General features: G+C 49.2%; 1 protein-coding gene across 1 annotated transcript in view; it reads right to left on the bottom strand.

The window, feature by feature from the left end:
* Positions 1-486: 486 nt before the first annotated feature.
* LOC126524967 (uncharacterized) overlaps positions 487-21469 on the bottom strand; it is a 29992-nt gene continuing 9009 nt past the window's right edge. Inside the window, exons 3-5 of the mRNA XM_055067420.2 lie at positions 3702-3836; positions 1172-1231; positions 487-507 (exon numbers count right to left, since the gene is read on the bottom strand). Coding sequence (XP_054923395.2) covers positions 487-507; positions 1172-1231; positions 3702-3836 — 216 coding nt within the window. The remainder of the gene's footprint in view (positions 508-1171; positions 1232-3701; positions 3837-21469) is intronic.

Here is a 21469-nt window from a genome sequence, read left to right as displayed (position 1 = left end):
CAATCACTCAGTTCAGCCCTTGGGCGCGGCCGGGCAGCCGCCATTGACCTTTAGCGCAACCACGTGACGTGACGTCACGACAGCCGGAGGAAAAGCTGGGCCCCAACACAATGACTCGTTATTTGTGGATGTCTGCGCGGTCGATATTTCAATTGGTGGACTCCACGGTAGATCCGACACCGGATCCTCAATATTGGCTTATTAGTTAGTTGAAGCCACGGAGCTAGTTGTGAGGACAGCACCTGAACAAGGGAGTCGGCGAGATTTTTCATGATGCGCTCCATTGCTTTCTCCAGCTCCTTTTCTACGGAAGCTGCCACAGCCTCAAAGATTGAGTTTTCCGTACACATCGTTTGACGGGCTGTTATACCCGCATACGCCTGAGTCCTACTCTGAATTTCTCCAATGGCCTCACGACGAGAGCATCGACGTCTATCAATTATTTCAAGGATTTGAACTTCTTTTGACCTTGCAGGGCAATTAGGTTCATCTGCGGGGTGTGGACCACTGCAAAGGCAGCAGGACTCATTTTGGGAAGAACAGTCACTTAAGCGATGGCCTTCTCCACAAATTCGGCATCGTGTGTTGGATCTGAAGGCTTTTGTGGAGGTGCCCGAACCGCCAGCACTTTAGACACTGAAGGACGCGAAGTGATAGCGGCTCAACTCGGTATATCAGTGGCCATGCCTTGATTTCCGATGGGTGGTTCATTCCAGCGAAAGTAGCAATGACTGTTTCAGTGGGCATGCGCTTATTATCAACGACATGGCTGCAACGATACACAGAAATCACGCTTGCCTCTGAAAACATTTCCAAAATTTCTGCCGGACATAGACTTATGTCGAGAGCGCGGACTAGGCCTTTGGTGCACGCAAGGTGATGAGGAATGAAACTGCTCACCGGATGTGTCGCGAAAACATCGCACTTCAATAAATCTCGAACACAAGCCTGGTCTGACAAGCAGCAAAGAATCCCCCCTCGGCCGAACTGTCAAACCTCGGTGATTTGTTGAAAATTGCCCGAGGCCATCCGGAGTTCGGTTTGAATTGCTTTGGAATTCTTCATGCGAATCACACCGCCATCACTCGGAACCAAAGCCACAGGTACGCTGCTCGTCCCACTGCGTAAGAAAAGCTCCACCGGCAAATCAGAGTTAGGAACAGAAGCTGACCTGGAGGAAGCCTCCTGGCCTGGCGATGAGAGTGACTTTGCAAAGAAACAGGAAATTACTCTGGAAGGTTAGCAGATATTGAAAGAAAAGGTCAAAAACAATTGCGTAAAAGACACAGATTAAAACTTCTAACGCAAGAATTGTATAGCTTTCTGAGTAATATACAAATGTACTGCCCTGAAAATAACTATACGTTGGTTTAATTTTGGGGGTTACAATGTAAAGCACACGAAATTTCAAAACGTAGCACGGGACGATATACACTTACATGCAGTGAAATTGGTGCGCTTAAGCATACAGCCAACAAATTATTCATTCAGCAGGCACACTGTTTATAATAGGTCGCCAGCGAGTCCCAAGAGACAGGCTCAAGTGAATGACACACTCATCTAAGTGCTAAAATGGTTCGTCACAATCATTGGGAACCAAATCCTTCGTTTTAATTTGATTCCCACAATGCGTACAGTGTGCTTTCTTTATATGCTGTCACTTTGCAGACTGGAGAAGCAGTCAATGACAATTGCCTTCACCGCTGAATGCCTTGGAAGACTTAGCCCGTTGGATGACGGACAAGTGCGCCAATTCATTGCTGCAATACCTGCATCAAACAGGGCTGCGTCCGTTTATTTGACACCTTGTGATTTTTTTTTTCATATGCCTTGCGTAAAGCCCGCTGAATATTTTTTTTTCTTTAAAAAATAATAATGTCGCGAGCACCACACAAAACACCAGACCAAGTATCCGGCGAAGCTCGGTTGGCGGTGACCTTTGCGAATGACTGTGCAGTGCGCTTAAGCAAACAAACGTGCCGTCAGAACAGTACAACGTCTCTCGACCACGACAATACAATTCTCGTAACAGCATCGGCGATCTGAAAGCCGTGGGGTGGGGATGTGTTCGACACACTAACTCACGAATCTTCACCACACGTAAAATAAATCGTAAAGCTGGTCAGTGACGCACTCAGCGAGTCAAACAATTCGACGTCGTGCAAAGTTTCACTACACATAAAGATCGGAACACTACGACGATGCACCAGTTGAATATAATTAATAAAACACACTTTCTACGCCTCGCTAATTCACACATTGTTCAGCGCAAACATTCGTCAAGGTTAACGCACTGACAACGAAGAGCGCACCGTGTATGACACGCGAACGTTACAAGCACGTACAGTACGTGGTAATGCTCGTACTATATGATTAGTCTATCGGTTTGCCCAGCCACGAAGAAGAGCCGCTTATTCACCACACACTGAACACGTCCACGCTCATCCAGCCGGCGATCATCAATCAGCGAAGCACGCAGGTCCGCTAGCAAGGCAGTGAGCGTACAGACTTGGTGCTCAACGTGACGAAGTGCGCGGTCATGTTCTTGAACCTTTGCGTGCCGGGTATCGGTGTATTCATAGCGTTGCAGCTGTTCGCCCAGTCCTCGCATTCCAAGTCGAAAAGGGACAAACCGAACTCAAGGTCCTGGAATTTGCTTCTGAGCTTGCAGTACTGGAATATCCGACATCAATATATGTGGTTACAGTTCAGACGCAAATAAACTACGGCGGTCATTATGCAACGTAAACGAGCCTCGCGTGCATTTTACACTCCTCCGTGTAAAAGACCCTTTGTTAACTTTCCATTCTACCCACTTGCCGCTATCCGTACACGTAGCCTCATTTCATAGATTGCGCCAGTTGCCACGTATGCATGCTGCAAGTGACAGGTATGGTGCGGGTGCCACACTGGCGCTCACCGCGGTGGGTTGTCGAAAAGTGCGTCATTTCAAATGCTCTCTATCTGGCGATCTAGTTGGCCCGCATAGCCACCATGCAGGGGCAGGAGGGCGCTATGTGTTTCCTTTTGTTTAGTGAGGGTGCCTCGATAGGAGCGCGAGAAGCGGTACTGTCGAGGCAGCCTACCTCCCCTGTGTACGAACACCGGCCGCTAAGGATGAGACGAAAATGAGACGCCATTCCAAACGACAAAGAAGTTTAACGATCTCAAACTTACGAAAGTTCACATTGCTGATCTCGACCAGAAGCATGTGCAGTTATACGCAGCACACGTATACTTTGACATTTACACATTGCGGACGCTGTTACGTACTTATTCGTGATTAGAAGAGTTAAATCGTTGTGCACGGAGTCTTACCTCCCTCCGACCCCCCCATCAACAGATATGTTCCAGTGTTAGCGAGGCTGTGTTGTAGCGCTGCTATCCACCGTGGCAAGCTTCAATGCCAGCATCCTACCATACTTAACGCTTTCAGAATATCAAAAATGACAAACACGTGCGACAAAAGCAAAGAAGGCGACAAAAACAGCGCCCATCCGTTCTTTTTTTTTTTTTCGTTGTCATTGTGTATGCACTTTTGTACAATCGTAACATGAAGCATGCTTACTTTTGAGTGTATAGTGCACTCTGGGCGCTAAACACAGTGCAGTACTGAAAGCCTCCTGAATTCCTACCGGAATTTTGCGTATGACATCCCCAAAAAAGAATGCCAGATAATCAAAAGCTCTGAAATTCTTTACCTTGCCGCTCACGGTCTCATCTGATTCAAATGTCGAAACCAGAGACGGTGTGCTGCGGCTCGAGGACTTCACCGTCTGGTGACCGTACCTGATGGTTCTGGGTGTGGCGTAGACTGCCAGATGGTCATTGCAGAACTGCGAGAGAGAGAGAGAGAAGGAAGGGGTGAAATGAATGAAACGCTACGAGTCAAGCAAAGGCCCAACACATCGTTATATTCGTTGTAACGAGACGAATGCAATACTCGCGATTACAGGGGGTGCTCCGAGGCCCGATCCTCTCCATAGTTTTCCAGGGTGTAGGGCGGAGCCCCCCACTCCGGAAAACTTCGACCAAAGTGATGCCGAATCATACCCCCGCCCCTAAGGTGTCATTACCAGAGTTCTGTCACGAACGATCATTATAGGTTTCTTTTGAATTGCCTCTACTTTTTCACATAAGATTTTATTGTGGCTAAAAGCTTACTGCATTATAATGTAGGCACAAAACCTACAGACATGAAAGCCTTGGATTGTAATTTGAATATACGTGATAATATAATTACATTGCGCGGAACTGAAAACACAAACCATATTTCCACCGTTTCTATCATTCATAGGGCGGCCATGGCCTTCGAGATTTACGCGCGCCCGCTTCCTTGCAGCACCTCCAAATAGCGCTCGCCTCCGCGGTATCGTGGCCCGCCCAAGAGGCCGTGTTTCGCCAGAAGGCTCACCTTCGCGCATAGCGTTCGCCGCCAGCGTTTCCCGATTACGGTCACATAAGCTGCTGTTGCCGGTAGCGTGAGAAGCAGTCAGAGATATTCGAATGCTATCGCGTTCCACTCTTAAGAGGAAGCTTTAGCTCGAGTGCTCCTATCCAAATACATGTATAAGGAGAATTCGTTTTTCTCGGCAACCACAGCACCAAATTTGACGAGGTTTGTTGCACTTAAAAGACAAACTTTAAATCTAGTGACTCTTGATCTCAATTTTTTGAGTTAGGTCGTCTATTCTTTATTAAAAATTGGCAAAAATCGAAAATCTTCAAAAAAACGAAACTATCAAGTTTACAACTTTGTAACTCAACCACTAAAAATGATAATACAATTCTGTGAATTGCATCTAATGGTACATCTAAAGCGGGCAAAATTTATATGTTACACATGAATATAAAGAAATTTATTCATAGGGAAATACAACTTTTGCAAAACCGTTGCAATCAACGTAACGAATTCACGTAAGATGTAAAATGACATATTGAATTTGTCCGCTTTGAATGATCTAATGGATGCCGTTTACAGAACCGCGATATCAGTTCTTCATGCAGAGCTATGAATTTGTAAACTTCGTGCTTCCATTTGCTTCAAACGGTCAAATATTTGAAAATAGTTTTAAGAAAATTCATGCCCAAAATCGAAATTCCGCTTCCAACAGTCACTAGAATTTAACTTTCTCTTTCAAATGCAAAACATTTCATCATAATCGGTCCAGGGGTTATCTCATAAAGACGCTTTTGCGTTTTACATGTATTTGAATAGGCCGCGTCGGAGTTGGGCACGAGCTAAAGCTTCCTCTTAAAAGCGAAATTTAAGCGTCCTCCAAATTTTTAATCCTTATTTTCGTTTCATTTCTGGAGATCATGACAATAGGAGCACAAGTGCATCAGAAGTGCCAGCGGCGGTTAGCTCATGGATATTTTCGCATGTCAACATTTTAAAGCGAAAGCTTTACTGGTTGCGAACTTGCGATTTCGCCGTGGCGGTGCTCCGAGGAGGTGCATGGCGCCACAACGCGCGCCTCGCCGCGGATATTTCTCTCTCTCTCTCTCTCTCTTGCTCCCTAGTCACTACTGCGCATGCGCCACTAGTAGCACCGAGCCACAGGTGATCCGCCGCTGCGCAGCGCCGCGCTTGTCCGCCACCACCGTTTCGTATGACGTCACAGCGCGTTCCTCGTCGTTGCGCTCGTCTCCGCTCGCTTCGCCAGCTGCATGGCATGCCTGATAACATGTCCGAGGATTGAAAAGGAGAGCTCGCGTGTGCCGCAACCACAGTTGAGGAGGCTGTATTGACGTCGACATTTCTGATAAGCAGGAGGAGGCCTGGAATCGACATCGGAACGAGATGAAGAAGCGAATCGCCCAGGAAACAGACGAACAGCGTGCTGAACAACTGGCTTTATAAACGGCGTCACATGGCTGGACAACCAGACTAACCTAGACTTACAATCAAGAATAACCAAGGCTAACCATAGCCATAGGCTAACCATAACCGTAGTCTTAGCTTTCGCTACGTACATCCTGGCGTAGCCGAGCTAAGCCACTGCCAATTTTTTTTATTGCGATATCGCATATATGGACGCTCCAGGCGCATTTCTGCCGTGGCCGTGACGATGTGCTGTATAAAGCCTAAGGGCAATAACATCGTCACCGCGCGCCGTATGCTGTGTGTGTGTGTGAAAGCGTGTGAGGGTGAGCCGACGGTGGTGGCTCAATCGAGCGCGCGCAAAGGAGGAAAGCGGGCAGGAAGCGCGTCGTCTTCGGTTGCGCGCAAGGCACGGGCGGAGGGGGAGTGGGGCTCATTCTACTCCGGTAGCAATTTCGTATGGTGCGACCGCGCGCGACATCGCGGACTCTACCTTGAAAGCGATCTTCGACGGGGAGCGATTTTAGCGGCATCGCGGTGGGGGAGGAGGGCCGTTGCACTCTGGCGGCTGCTGCATATGGTGCGTTCGCGCGGACCCTATCTTGAAAGCGATCAGCGATGAAGACAGTGTATAGGCGCCTAGGCACACATAGGGCCGATACCTTCGTGTGCGCTATGTCCTCGCCGCCTAGTTTGCGTTGAAGCGAGAGGCAGTACGATCGCTTCTGCGGCCATGCTTCGTAACCCCAGCATTTTGAAAGCAAGTTTCCCCGGCGATCGAGTGAGATATGTTCATGTTTGGTTGTGCGCTCGTGACATCACGCTTGTTTTTTGTTAGTAAGCGAATATTTACAAGCATATAAGGCCTATAAACCTACTATCCTTAATTCGCATAGCGGTCTACTAATTTCCTATCGCAATGAATGCTTCGCCTTTGGGGTGAAAGAGCGACTTTAATAAAGAGAAGAGAGCAGCCAACTAAAAATTGTTTCTAATGTTATGGATAGCCTATGCTTAGAGAATGAATATGTTATGTTTGTTCACCTCGCTTCAAATTGCCTTGCGTGCTTTTATGACCCTGAAGAAAAAAAACCTGCAGACTTCAGTGACCCTTTCGGCCGCTTCTTTTGTCAACGGCGTGTGAAAAACACGTAAATTATGTGTTGCAGTATTGCTTCCCTTCATAGTAAGCAATGCTAACGACTCATGAAAGAAAAGCTATTCTGATAACCTCAACCATTATTAGGGATAGAAACATTGCCAATTGCATGCAAAGCTTGTATATATTATCGTGGATTATCGCCTGTATGTATACGTTGTCTGACAATTGACGTCTGGCCTAAGGGACGGTTGTTCAGGTCGAATATGTCCTTGTACGAAAGTAACAGGCCGCACAGCTGTTCAGTCTCCGCAGGAGTGAGATTCGGGGCGATCATTTGCCTAATGTCGTTGTCAGTACATTTATCAGACCGGAAAGGCTCACAGGAAGCGTCGACGGCAAAAGTGTCAACGCAACTAACTTTAAAGCAGTGATTGTAGACAGGGTAATATCTTTAGGCAGAATTTGCTTAGCGAGCCCGAAATTCACCACAGGGAGGAACGTGCTATTTTTTGTCCCCTTCAGTATTCTATGCGGGATAATAACGCTGTGGGTGAGAACGATGGCAGTTATGGGAGTGGAGATGTAATCACCATCGGGAACTGGCACAGAAGGTGACATTTCGATGTATGTCGAGACCTGTGGTGGAACGTGAACAAAATCAGTCGGTCTTAGGCGAATTTCGCGTGGTGTTGGGGGAACGTCTAGTAGAGGCAGGTCAAGATGCACAGTACTCGATGAGCACAATCCATGAGTGCTGAATGGGCGGAGAGGAAGTCTAGGCCTAGGATGAGGTCATTGGGGCATTGGTCAAGCACAGTGAAAAGTACGACAGTATGGCGGCCGGAAATGCTCACACGGGCAGCACACATTCCGACCATGGTCACCGTACTACCGTCGGCGATTCGTACGGACAGAGTAACAGCAGGCGCAACAATTTTCTTTAAATGGCAGCGTAGGTGGCTGGTCATAATCGATATGTGTGCTCCAGTATCTATGAGGGCTGTGACAGGTGTGCCATCAACTTGGACGTCAAGCAGGTTATTTCAAGTAAACAGCGTCAAAGCAGGATTTTGCGGCGAATCCGACATCGCAGCACCACCTCGAAGTGCCGCATTGCCTAATTTTCCTGCTGGGACGGTCCTGGGTTGGCCGGCCACGGCGAGCGTTGAAGCTGGAGCGGACGTGGCTGGCGACGTTGAGGCGAGGGCGAGCGAGCATAGCGGCGAGTCGAGGTAGTGGCGTCGGAAGCGTCGTAGAAGCGACGGGGTGAGGAACTTCGGGGTGAACTTGAATTCCGGAAAGCGTTTCTAGGACGAGACGGCCAATGGCTCCGGCAGTGATAGGAAACGTGACCGATTCGGCCGCAGCAGAAACAGATCGGCCTGTCGTCAGGTATACGCCAGTCCGATGGATTCCTGGTAGTGTAGGAATAACGGACACTGGGAGGTGGCCTGCGATAGGACCGAGGCATAGGAGCAGGGCGGTTGTCAGGTCGACTCAAGGAGCAGGCGCTGGGAAGGCCCAGATTATCGATTTCTTGGCGGACCACGGACTGGATGAGCGATATCGTTTCAGCAGTGTTGTTCCACGACGTCTGTTGAGGCGAGGCAGGAAACGCTGCTTCGAGTTCACGGCGTACAATTCGGGTCAAGTTTTCGCTTGGTGGTGGAGAGCTAGATTGGTCGGTGGGGTCGGTACAGGAAGAGGTCGCTGCAGTATTTGGAAGCCGTGTAAACTGATTGTATATACGGCGACTCTTCGCCTGCTCGAAGCGTTGACATTCCTTCATTATGGCGTCGACTATCGACAAGTTTCTAACTACCAGAAGGTTGAATGTGTCGTGCGCGACGCCTTAGATAATGTGCCCAACCTTGTCCGCCTCTGGCATGGACGTGTCGATTTTATGACAGAGGGCTAGGACATCCTAAATGTAGGAGACATACGTCTCGGTAGCAGTTTGGGCACGGGTGGCGAGTTGTTGCTTGGAGGCTATATTTCGACTGGTTGGATTGCCAAAAACGTCGGACAGCTTTTCTTTGAACAAGTCCCAGCTGGTTAGCTCTTCCTCGTCTGTGTAAAACCATGTTTGCGGTGTTCCGTCGAGGTAGAACATGACATTGGCCAGCATTATGGTCGGATCCCACCTGCTCACCTTGCTGACGCGCTCATACATCTTCAACCATTCTTCAACGTCAACACCATCGAGGCCTGTGAACTTGCCGGGGTCTTGCGCCTGAGGTAGAGCAACGTACTGGGTATGCGTAGTCCGCATTGCAGCTGCAGATGCGGTGGTTTCCACTGGAAGCATAGTCTTAGGTTGGGTGATACGTCCGCTGCGAAGCTCCGTGGCGAAGACACGCACCCCGCACCTACACCAAATATTACGGGTATGAAACTATTTACAAGAGGTATTTACAAGGCATATATAACAGCAGCCGAGAATCCCGAGAGGCTGTTGCCACTTCGTCGTCTTTACCATCAACGACCTTGTCCTCTTGTCTATATATATATATATATATATATATATATATATATTGACACGCGGACATGTTTATCTTATACGGGTGAGTGCTTTTACAGCGCAGGACGCGCCCGCATGTATAGGAAGTTTCTCGAATGTTATCTATGGTTCTGTTGTTAGCGAAGCTTGTGTAACCTGATTACGTGTGTGCCGCGAATTGTCTATAAGTTTCTGGTAGAGACACTGGCACCACCTATTACTCTGGAACCCTCGATGACTATTGTATAAAAGCCGACACGCTTGACCGGCGGATCAGATTTTCGACAATTGCCGACTGTGTTCGCCGCTATCGTTGTGCTTTGAGTGTAGCCTGTGTTTGATGGCACAGGTTCGCCCAATAAAACAGTAGTGCCGCTATTCCCAGTTTTGCTGCTTTCTTCACCGTCACTACCACGTGACATGTGACGGAGATGCTAGTTCGTTCATATACCGGATGCCCCCGACAAGCGGCGATCCGAGCCCGGACCTCACAGACAACAACGTCGTCCCGGATCTCCGAGCAAGCCGCTGACTGCAACAGCTGCCCCAAAACTAGTACTTCTACCTGAGACGACCAAGAACATCGCAACCAAGACAACTACAATGGCTGCCCCCACATTCCCCACTCATCTGCAACAACTTCGGGACCCACAAACCTTCCATGTATCATCGACTAAAGACCCAGAACCCTGGCTGGAGAATTACAAAAGAATCACCACGTTCAACGCCTGGAACTCCGACAAGATGCGGCATGTATATTTTGCCCTAGAAGACGCCACCCAAACGTGGTTTGAGAACCGATAGTCGACCCTGACATCATAAGACCTGCTCCGCAATGGGTTTTTGCAGACTCCGACATGCAAAAGAGAGAACAGTTCGCTTCTTGATGAAGGGTGCCAAGCAAGAGCTCTTCGCCAGACTGTTACGAAACCCGCCCAAGACAGTTGCTAGATTTGCTTTTGAGGACACAACCGTCGAGAAAACACACAAAATTAGGAACAGGCAGTTCAACCGACGAACGCTCCCAACAAACCACGCCTAAGTTCGCGTACTGGCCACCGGCGACCTACGCGAGATTATCAAGGCAGTCGGGCGAGAGGAGCTTCAGAGGTTCCCAGGATCGCAGCCTTAGGTTGCCTCGATAGCTGACGTCGTGCAAGAAGTCCAGTGGTCAATAGGACTTCGCAAAGGGCAGCCTGAATCGCCACAGGCCCAGCCTCAAGCAATGACTTACACCGCCGTCTCCTACCGTCACAATAACCCTCCGTGCCCGCCCCAGAGCGCAGTAACAACGCAGTTCCGGCGTCCACCACCGCCGCCGCCTCCAGCTCGCCCACCCGTCGTCCAGCGCAACTACACAAGGAAGACAGACGTCTGGCGGGCTCCTGACCACCGCCCGCTCTGCTATGATAGCGGAGAAGCGGGCCACATCCACCGCCGGTGCCCATACCATGAAATGGGACTATGAGTGGAGCCCGAGTGGACCACTCAGTGGAGCCCTTGACGACCGTCCCGTTCGCCGTCACTAGGCCACTACCTGTCGCCGCAGCGACGACCATTAACTGCCACAGCCCAGAGCCGGTTCGTAAGTGCATATCCGGAAAACCAAATCAGCAACCGATGGAAGTGCGGTTGCTGTACGTCGAAATGCCGAAGATCCTTCTCTGACGACGACAACACTTCAACATATAGCTCGACAAAATATCATCCAAACGACGCCCTCCATACGAAGCCCAGAAACAAAGAATACGCCGACAAAAGAAGACCTGACGACGCGAAGTTCCAGCCACAGGTAAACACGAGGCATCCGTGATTCGACGCCAAGACCAAACTGCAACGCACGACAAAGAACCGCCTACCTCGACTTGCTTCTCGATGGCTATGCAGTCACCGCTTTATTGGGCACAGGAGCTGACTACTCCGTCATGAGTGGACCCATCGCCGTTCAGTTGAAAAAAAAAAAAAGTTGACTACATGGGGATGAGCTCGAAATTGGACAGATGGAGGACACCTAATAACGCCGACTGGAATGTGCGCAGCAAGAATTACCGTTCATTACTGGACTCACCCTGCCACCTTCTTTGCCCTCCAACATTGTTCACGAGACGTCATTCTCGGTATGGACTTCCTGAACAAACACGGCGCAATCATCGACCTGAAGTCGAAGTCGATAACGCTGTCGGAACATCAAGCAATAACGCCGGAGTGCTCTCGTAGTCACCCCGCCTTGAGTGGGCTCGAAGATCAAATGAGAATCCAGCCTCGCTCCAGCGTTAATATTTCAGCCGGCACCGAAATACCCGCGGAGGTAGAAGGCGTTATTCGAGGGCTATCAACGCCTACTCCTCGATTGTGAAATCTGCGTTGCAAGAGGGATCGTTCGACTTCATGGAGAAAAAGCGAAAGAGGCTGACCAACATCAACCAGGAGTTCAAGCACGTCAATAAGGGCATGACGATCGCATATCTCGACGAAATTGTACAAACCAGTAATACGTTTGTCCTCGCAGATACTGCCGCATCTACCTCGACAACCAGAGTTTCCGAACCAGACTTCGCCATAAATCCAAGTTTCCCCCTGAGTACGCAGGAACAGCTCAGAAGTGTGCTCCGACGATGCAACCGCCGCTTTTCGACGTCATTCCGGATTCGACAAACACCAATTGCAAACCATCGCGTAATGACCGAAGAGTGAGCTCGACTACACCGCCGGAGCCCTTACCAAGTTGCAACAAGAGAGCGTGAAGCTATAAGGTAACAAGTCGACGAAATTCTGCGCGACGACATCATCCAGCCGTCGAAAAACCCGCGGGTGTCTGCTGTAGTCTTCATGAAGAAAAAAGACGGAACCCTATGTTTCTGCCTCGATTACCGTCGACTGAACCAGATCACGAAGAAGGATTTAATCCCCCTCCCATGTATAGACGAGGCACTTAATCGGCTCTGCAACGCAAAATACCTCTCGTCAATGCATCTCAAGACTGGTTACTGGCAAATAGGAGTTGACGAGAGGGATCGAGAAAAAAAAAACACCTTCATCACAATAGACGGCCTGTATACGAGTTCATGGTCATGCCATTCGGTTGTGCTCGGCGCCTGCAACGTTCCAGCACTGCGTGGACACGGGGTTATCAGCGTTGAAGTGGCAGACCTGTCTTGTCTACCTGGATGACGTCATCGTTATCGCCGGGAATTTCGACGATCACCTTTGGCGGCTTGCAACAGTACTAGAGGTCATCAAGTCATAAGGACTCACTCTGAAGCCAGAAAAGTACCCCTTCGCTTGCGATGAGCTTCTGTTCCTGGGTCCCGTCATTAGTATGGAGTTCACCCCGACCCGCAGAAGACAACTGCCATCGCAAAGTTCCAGCAGCCCATCGACAATAAGGCGGTGCGTAGATTCCTTGGCATGTGTGCCTACTAGAGGCGCTTTGCAAAGGACTTTTCACGCATCGTTGAGCCGCTGAGACACCTAAATCTGATGTCGAGTTTAAGTGGGAAGCGCCGCAGGCCGAAGCATCTCAAGAACTCAAACGACGCATGCAGTCGCCACCAGTACTTGCGCACTTCGACGCCGACGCCGATACGGAAATACACATTGATATCAGTACCGTAGGCCTTGGTGCCATCTTTTTGCAGAGAAAAGATGGACTTGAATGGGTGAAAGCTTACGCTAGCCGGTCGCTGTCAAGAGCGGAAGGCAGCTCGTCTAGGACCGAAAAGGAATGCCACGCAATCATTTGGGCGACAGCAAAACTCTGCCCTTACCTATATGGCAGGCCATTCAAAGACATCAGCGACCATCACACGTTGTGTTGGCTAGGGAATGTAAAGCACCCTTCAGGACGCCTGGCGCCGTGGTGCCTCCGACTGCAAGAATATGACATCACTGTAATCTATAAGTCCACACGAAAACACTCTCTTGCCGAGTGCCTAGCACGCACCCCCATTGATCCTCCGCCAAAAGACGGCAAGTATGACGACGCCTTTTTGGAACAATGAGCGCGGATGACTTCGCTGAACAGCGACGAACAGACACGAGCTCATAGGCCTCGTCGAGTATTTGGAAAGAAACACCGACGTTCTCCCTACACTCTTAAACGAATATACACCCTTTGGGGCGTATATCTGCCCCAAAACGATAATCATCATCTGCCTTGCTTGCGTTTCCTTTCTTGAAAATGACGCGCTTGCTACTTTCCTGTCGGGAATGATATGTCATGCAGACTACGCACAAGCCGCTCGTGACTGGTAACTACCGGGCTCGCCGCGTTAAAGAAAGGAAACGCGGGCAAGACAGATGACGATTATACACTCTTAAGCGAAATTAAACTCTTTTGCCACGCAACGATAATCGTCATCTGTGTTGTCCGCATTTCCTTTCTTTAACGCTGCGAGCCCGGTACTTTCCAGTAACGAACGGCGTGCGCGTTATTAGCATGACATAGCATTCCCGACAGGAAAGTAGCGGGCGCGGCGTTTTCAAGAAAGGAAACGCAAGCAAGGCAAAAAAATTAAATTATGGGGTTTTACGTGCCAAAACCACTTTCTGATTATGAGGCACATCGTATTGGAGGACTCGGGAAATTTCGACCACCTGGGGTTCCTTAACGTGTACCTAAATCTAAGTATACGGGTGTTTTCTCATTTCGCCCCCATCGAAATGCGGCCGCCGTGGCCGGGATTCAATCCCGCGACCTCGTGCTCAGCAGCCTAACACTATAGCCACTGAGCAACCACGGTGGGTGCAAGCAAGGCAGATCACGATTATCTTTGTGTGGCAGATATACACCCGAAAGGGTGCAGCTTTTTTTTTTTAGAATGTATTTCTAGCGCGCCGAAAGAGCCCAACAGGTCGTCCGCCTGCAGATCAAGAATCAGCACTGGACCGACATCCGACACTACAATCAGAGAAAGAAATTTCCTACAATCTTCGACAACGCTACACCGAGTACCAGCCCGGCGAACGTGTTTGGGTTTGGGCTCAGATACGCCGACGAGGACTCAGCGAGAAGCTTGTACACCGCTATTTCGGACCCTACAAGATCATCCAACTCATTGGCGCACTTGACTAGGAAGTCGTGCCAGACGGCCTTTCGCTGTCACAGCGGCGCCGCTCACAACCTGAAATAGTCCCTGTTGTGCGGCTTAAGCCGTTCTGCCAGCGCTAACGAACTTTGAGACTTTGATAAAATGAACTTTCGACATTCTTTCTTTTTTTGGACTGTGTTACTTTGTACTTTGTTTCTTTGTTGTTTTGTTGCTTTTGCTTAATAAGTGTCCTATTCTGTTGCGCTTTCCTGTTTGTAGCATCGGGACTATGCTTTTTTGAGAGGAGGGGAAGAATGACACGTGACTTGCTTATCTTTTACGGGCGAGCGCTTTCCGCCGTCTACCAAATGTTATCACTAAGCGCGGCAAGCACCCGCATGTATCGGAAGTTTCTCGAATGTTATCGATGGCTCTGTTGTCGCCGAAGCTTGCGTAATCTGAGTGTATGCGCGATGCGAATTGCGTGGCACCTTCTCTAATGCACGCCGGCAACAACGATTACTCTGGAACCTTCGATGACTCTTCTATAAAAGTCAACGCGCTTCACCGCCAGATCAGATTTTCGATGGTCGCCGACTGTGTTCGCCACTATCATTATGCCTTGCTTGTAGTCTGCTTTTGGGGGGCACAGGTTAGTCCGACAGCACGCTAGTTTACGCAATCACAGTTTGTCTGCCTTCTTCACCGTCGCTGCCACGTGACAATATATATATATATATATATATATATATGTATATATATATGGCTGGGAAAGGCGCCCAATCCCCACCGGTGAAATGAAAACTTTCCGCATAGGATAGCAACACTTGTGGACACCACGCTGGGAAATTGTAGTGTTCTGATGCAATGCGGTACGTTTCCGTAAAATAACCGTCGCGTAAATTTGCTCACGCGGACAAATGAAGGAGAACCTGACGGAGTGTAGCCAACACCCTGCAGGCAATTTCGACGCATTTCTGAACTAGGCAGCAACAGGCAGGCTTATATGAAGAGAGAGCGCTAACCTAAAGTGCGACACCAGGTGACGTTAGCTTAGTTAGAAGAAAATTTGCATTTGTATTGATTGATTGATTGATTGATTGATTTGTAGAGTTTATTGGTGCAAGGGCCACGTGATTTGTGTAAGCGATGGCGTTCGAGTGCATGTGATACAATAAACTAATACGATACGCTTCTACCGTATCCATAGAAACACGGCCATTGTTATCCTGAACGGCATTCAACGTACTTTTTTACTTCTATCTCGGAAACATTGCTACACACCCCTCTCCTTGGAATCATGGTTAATTATGGGCACGATGTGCCACACGCATAGGAATGGTTCCCGGCAGATGCGAAAGAGACAGTGTCTGTGACAATGGTCGCAGTTACGCGAATTCCTATTCGGAATCGGTGTTGTTATTTTACTAGGTCATAGTTCCACATACTTGTTATGCATAATTAAACAGCCAAAGATTCTTATATGTGAAACGCCACTCTACATTATTTGCTGTTTTATACGGGGCACCGTTCTATTTTTGTAGGTGGAAGTATTCGGAAGAATGTCCGACCTGTAGTCCAAACCTATACGAAACGACCTTAGGAGGGTATCGTATAAGTGTGCGGGTCACTACATTGAGGAAACTGTCTTTTGTAGAACTTTGGATTTCTTTTTTCTTCAAACTATATTCATTATCTTTTTTTGTTTGGGAAGTTCTTTTGGGTTACATGACGGATTGTTTCTTCTTCCACATTTCTATTCCGAGAACTTATCAGTTTTGCGCTGGTCGCTTTTGATCAACTCTCTCCGTGATGGGGCTCTCCATCCTCGTCTCGCCTTGTATTTACCGCCAACTTTGTATTTACCACCAACTTTGTATTTACCCCCTACTTTGTATTTATCCCCAACTTTGTATTTACCCTCAATTTTGTATTTACCCCAACTTTTTATTAACCCCCAACTTTGTATTTACCTCCAACTTTGTATTCACCCCCAACTTTGTATTTACCCACATGCGTCGAGTAGCTTCCAGTGCCTAAGATGCTGAGTTCGTCTACATTTAGGACTGCGTGCAGTCAGCGCGCCAAAACACGCTGTTTTCGACGTTTCCTCCTATTTACGATTTCTTTATAAAATGCGACAAATTTTACCGCTCAGATTAGTCCGATGAGCGAGGTTACACAGCAGGAAAAAAAGCAGTACCAAACTATGTTTGTTATTAATTTACGTAAAAATTTATTTTTTACTTGTTTACTTGCTTGTGATTTTTTTTATTCGCATTCATTACTGCTTCTTTCACTAACTCTGATGAGATACGTCCAGCATTGGCCAGTGATAAAGGGGTCGCCTAGTTATTATTTTGGGAGACATTCCCATGTGACGCGAGAATGTGGTGGAACATGTGGACCCTCCGTTTTTTCCTACGCTTGTTGAAGAAGTACTCGAGATGTTCGTATCGTATGAAAAAAAGAAAAAGCCAGAAGAAAGAGAAGGAAGCTGGCATGAGTATAAGCACATTAGTTTTGAGCCCGAGGAGCCTGCTGATACTTTGATATTTCTTAAAATAAAATATAGATTTCACCATCGCAAATTAGAGTACGTGCGCAGAATAAATAAAGATATATATATATATTTATATATATATATTGTTACGTCCAAGCGCGTAAAAGGGACGCGCGGATCAAGAGGAGAAGGGAAGAGGAGAACGAAGACTGTGGAGCGGCCATTCCTGTTGTTCTTAGCCTGCCGCTCCTGCTCTCGCACGCCTATATAAAGCCTTTTCCCCGCGCTTGTACCAAATTTGTGGACGGTGCGGGTACTCGTAACCACGGAGCCTACGCTGCTACAACTTCGCCGAAGCCGTCGACTTGCCGGACTTCCGCCACCCTCACCTGACATGCCTGAATACGCCTGCCAGATTCCCGAAGGTCCTGACGCGGCTTCAAGGCCAGCACCTGGCGTTCCGTGGCAACACCACCGGGTGCCACTCACTTTCGGAGGAAAAGCCGGAGAAGATGTCGACGAGTGGCTCACGAACTACCGAAGGGTGAACCGATCTAATGGTTGGAACTCGACCGCACAGTTGTCCAATGTTGTGTTTTCCCTTACCGACACAGCGCTCGTCTGGTATGAGAATCACGAAGACACGCTCACTTCATGGGAGCTTTTCGTGGAGCACCTTAGAGCGTGTTTTGGAGACTCTAGCGCAAAAAAGAAACACGCTGAGCAGACACTTTCGCAAAGAGCTCAGATTCCCGGCGAGATCTGTACGACTTATATCGAAGAAGTTCTGAAACTGTGTAAAATAGTCAACTCTCAAATGTCTGAAGATGACAAAGTTGGACATTTGTTGAAAGGAATAGCCGAAGACGTCTACAATTTTTTGACCGGCAAGGAAAGCTTGGATTCCGTGTCTGACGTCATTCGCCACTGCAGGACCTTTGAGACGCTCAAGATGCAATGGATAATACCGAAGCTTGGTCGCCTGGCTAATGTCACAACGGTGGAAAGTGTAGACCCGAGTTCGTGTGTTCACCTTCCATCAACAATACGGCAGATTGTTCGCGAAGAGTTGCTCCATCGGCCGTTTCGACCGCATGGCAACCCGCGGTTCACTCAGCGACCGTCGAGTATAGATCTACCCCACAAACGAGAGGGACCATAAGCTATCAAGATCATGACTAAGACCAACGCCCTCGCCGCACGCACGCGTCCCGGCGGCCGATGCCCAGCCATGATGAATGGGACCCACCTGCTGGCTATGCAGTCGACAGCAACATGCGTGACTACATGGAAGAACACCGAAATTTGCGGCATCTGCCGGTGTGTTTCCAATACGGTGTCGCGGGCCACAGCGAGAATCGTCACCCAACAACGTGGAATCGTCGATCGGGGTCTTCAACAAGGACCACACCTCCTACGAGGACAACTCAACAGCCATACACCACCTCTTGGTCAGCTGGCGTCCCTCCTGGCAACGATTACTGGCATAGAAGCTTCCGGAGCCGCTCGCCGGCATCTGACAGGAGTTTGACGCCACCGCCAACTTCTCGTGCACCGCGTTTATGTCAATCTCCATCGCCAGTGCGCCGCTCCGCCTCGCCTTCACAACCGGAAAACTAGCTAGCGCGGCCGATGGGGGTGAGGTCTCTCGACACGTGCTATCCACAGAAATGCCCCCTGCAGTTGCTATGATTAAGAACAAAGTGCATGTACTTGTTGATGGTGTTTCTACAATGGTTTTAGTGGATACCGGAGCAACTGTATCCGTAATGGGTCTCGGTTTCAAAGGTCGGTTGGGGCGCCAAGTTGTATTTCCGTGGGACCAGGCTGCAACGTATTTTGGAGTGAGCGGCGAGTCGTTGGCCCTGTTTGTGTGTGCACTGCTGAAGTATCCCTGGCTGGTGGAGTTTTCGCGACGGAGTTTGTAGTTATTCCCCGATCGACGCACGAAGTGATTTTGGGCATCGACTTTTTGCGGCAGTGTGGTGCGACCGTTGCTTGTCGCACGGGGGAAGTTTGCGTGGATAGCCATGTTTCGTCCGGGCTCTTAGAGGAGACTTGCAGTCAAGGTGAACTTTGTGTGTCTGCAGATACTGTTGTGCATGCGTCCACCTCTGTGTGCGTGCCCGTTGTATGCCGCGGTGAAGTTCCAGACAGTTTCGATGCCTCCGTAGAGCCAATGCATCTAAATTGTGTGAAGAAGAACGTTTTTGTCCCTCATTGTGTGGTATCCATCGGCAACGGACGTGCTGGCTTGTGGACGGCCACCTGCTCGGCAGAACCCGTCCTGCTTCCAGACGGCTTGAAACTCGCCTACTTCACAGAATACACGTCTTCGTCCGTAGCCGTACTAACAGACCCGCCGTGTGAACTTGCTGGCTTTCGCCACGTCTCAGACAAAAAGCTTCTGTCTATGATAAACAAGTCGCTCAGCACAACGGAGCGCCATACTTTGGTGGATACGCTTTCTAAGCATCTGTCAGTGTTTGACTTTGCGCAGCCGGACAAAGCGTTCTCTATTCCCGAGCCACGAACGCGCCATACTATCGATACGGGATCTGCGCGCCCGATCAGGCAAAAGCCTTATCGGTGTCGCCTAACGAGCGCAAGATAATCAGGCAACAAGTGAGCGACATGATGAAAAATGGGATAATACAAGAGTCCTCGAGTCCTTGGGCAGCTCCGGTCATACTCGTCAGAAAGAAAGACGGTAACTGGAGATTTTTCGTCGATTATCGAAGATTAAACGCCGTGACGAAGAAGGATGTCTACCCGCTGCCCCGGATTGATGATGCCATTGCTTGCCTTCATTCGGCCTCTTATTTTCCTTCAGTGGACCTGCACTCAGGGTATTGGTAAATCCCGATACACCCGGAAGACAAGGAGAAAACAGCCTTCATAACCCCGGATGGTTTATTCCAATTCAATGTGATGCCATTTGGGTTGTGCAACGCTCCAGCAACCTTTGAAAGGTTCATGGACACCATTCTGCGTGGGTTAAAACGGAACATCTGTATGTGCTATCTTGACGACGTTGTTATATTCGGGCGCACATTCAATGAGCACAATACACACCTGGATATTGTCCTCGACTGCATCAAAAACGCTGGCCTGGTTCTGAACTCCAAGAAATGTAACTTTGGTGACCGTCAAACTCTTGTACTGGGTCATCTTGTTGACAAAGATGATATCCGGCCTGATCCCCTCAAGACGGCAGCTGTTGAGGCATTCAGTGCACCGCAGTCAGTGAAGCAACTTCGTAGTTTTCTGGGTCTTTGCTCTTACTTTCCCCGATTTATTCCTAGTTTTGCTGACGTCGCTTATCATCTGACAAATCTGCTACATAAGGACGCGCGATTCGAGTGGACAACCGAGTGCGAGTCTGCATTTCGTCAGTTGAAGTTCCTGCTGACCTCCCGACCTATCCTTCGCTACTTCAATCCTACTGCGCCGACAGAAATCCACACAGATGCTAGTGGCGTCGGTCTGGGTGCCGTCTTGGTCCAACGTTATGACGACCATCAGCACGTGATTGCTTATGCAAGCCGCTCTTTAAGCAAACTTGAACGAAATTACACGGGGACAGAGCAAGAATGCCTCGCTGTAATCTTTGCAGTTCAGCGATTTCGCTCGTACTTGTACGGACGCCAATTCCTAGTCGTCACAGACCACCATTCCCTCTGCTGACTCGTGAACCTTCGCGACCCTTGTGGTCGCCTTGCGCGCTGGGCTTTGAGGTTGCAGGAATATAACTTCACTGTTGCCTACAAGAGTGGCCGAAAACACGCTGACGCAGACTGCCTTTCCCGTATGCCGCTTACCACGACGGAGTGCGACGCAGACGATTTTGATGGTCTCGTCGCTTCTGTGACGTCCACTTTTCCAGATATCGATGCGTTCAAAGCAGAACAACGGACGGACACCAAATTGGAGCCACTCTTCAGTTCTGCCCATTCAAGTGCAACAAGCAGCTACTGTCTACGTGACGGCCAACTGTACAAAAGGAACTACTCAAGCACGGGTGCACGCTTCCTTCAAGTGGTGCCGGAGCGTCTCCGGCCAGCAATCCTTCAGGCTATGCACGATGACCCTACCTCCGGTCACTTAGGCACTGTGCGCACCCTTTATCGCATTCAAGAACGCTTTTACTGGCCCCGGATGCGACATTCGGTTGAGTTGTATGTCGCCAGCTGCATACAGTGCCAACGTCAGAACCACCCAACCACTGCCCCATCTGGTCTCCTTCAACCTGTGCCGCGTCCCAGCTCAGCTCACCCTTTCGGCAAGTTGGAATTAATCTGTTAGGCCCTTTTCCAGTGTCATCTAAGGGGAACCACTGGATAATTCTCTGCGCCGACTATTTCACGCGCTATTTCGAGACGGCGGCTATACCATCATCCACCGCCACCAAAGTATCGCTCTTACTTCACGCTATTGTTCTGCGACATGGACCGCCTGGTGTTATCATCAGTGACCGGGGACGTCAATTCACGGCGGATATCGTGGAAGA

This window comes from Dermacentor andersoni, chromosome 3, assembly GCF_023375885.2.
Source record: "Dermacentor andersoni chromosome 3, qqDerAnde1_hic_scaffold, whole genome shotgun sequence".
Lineage (NCBI taxonomy): Eukaryota > Metazoa > Arthropoda > Arachnida > Ixodida > Ixodidae > Dermacentor > Dermacentor andersoni.
Note: the sequence above shows the minus strand (reverse complement) of the source record. Positions and strands in the feature narration are given on the sequence as shown.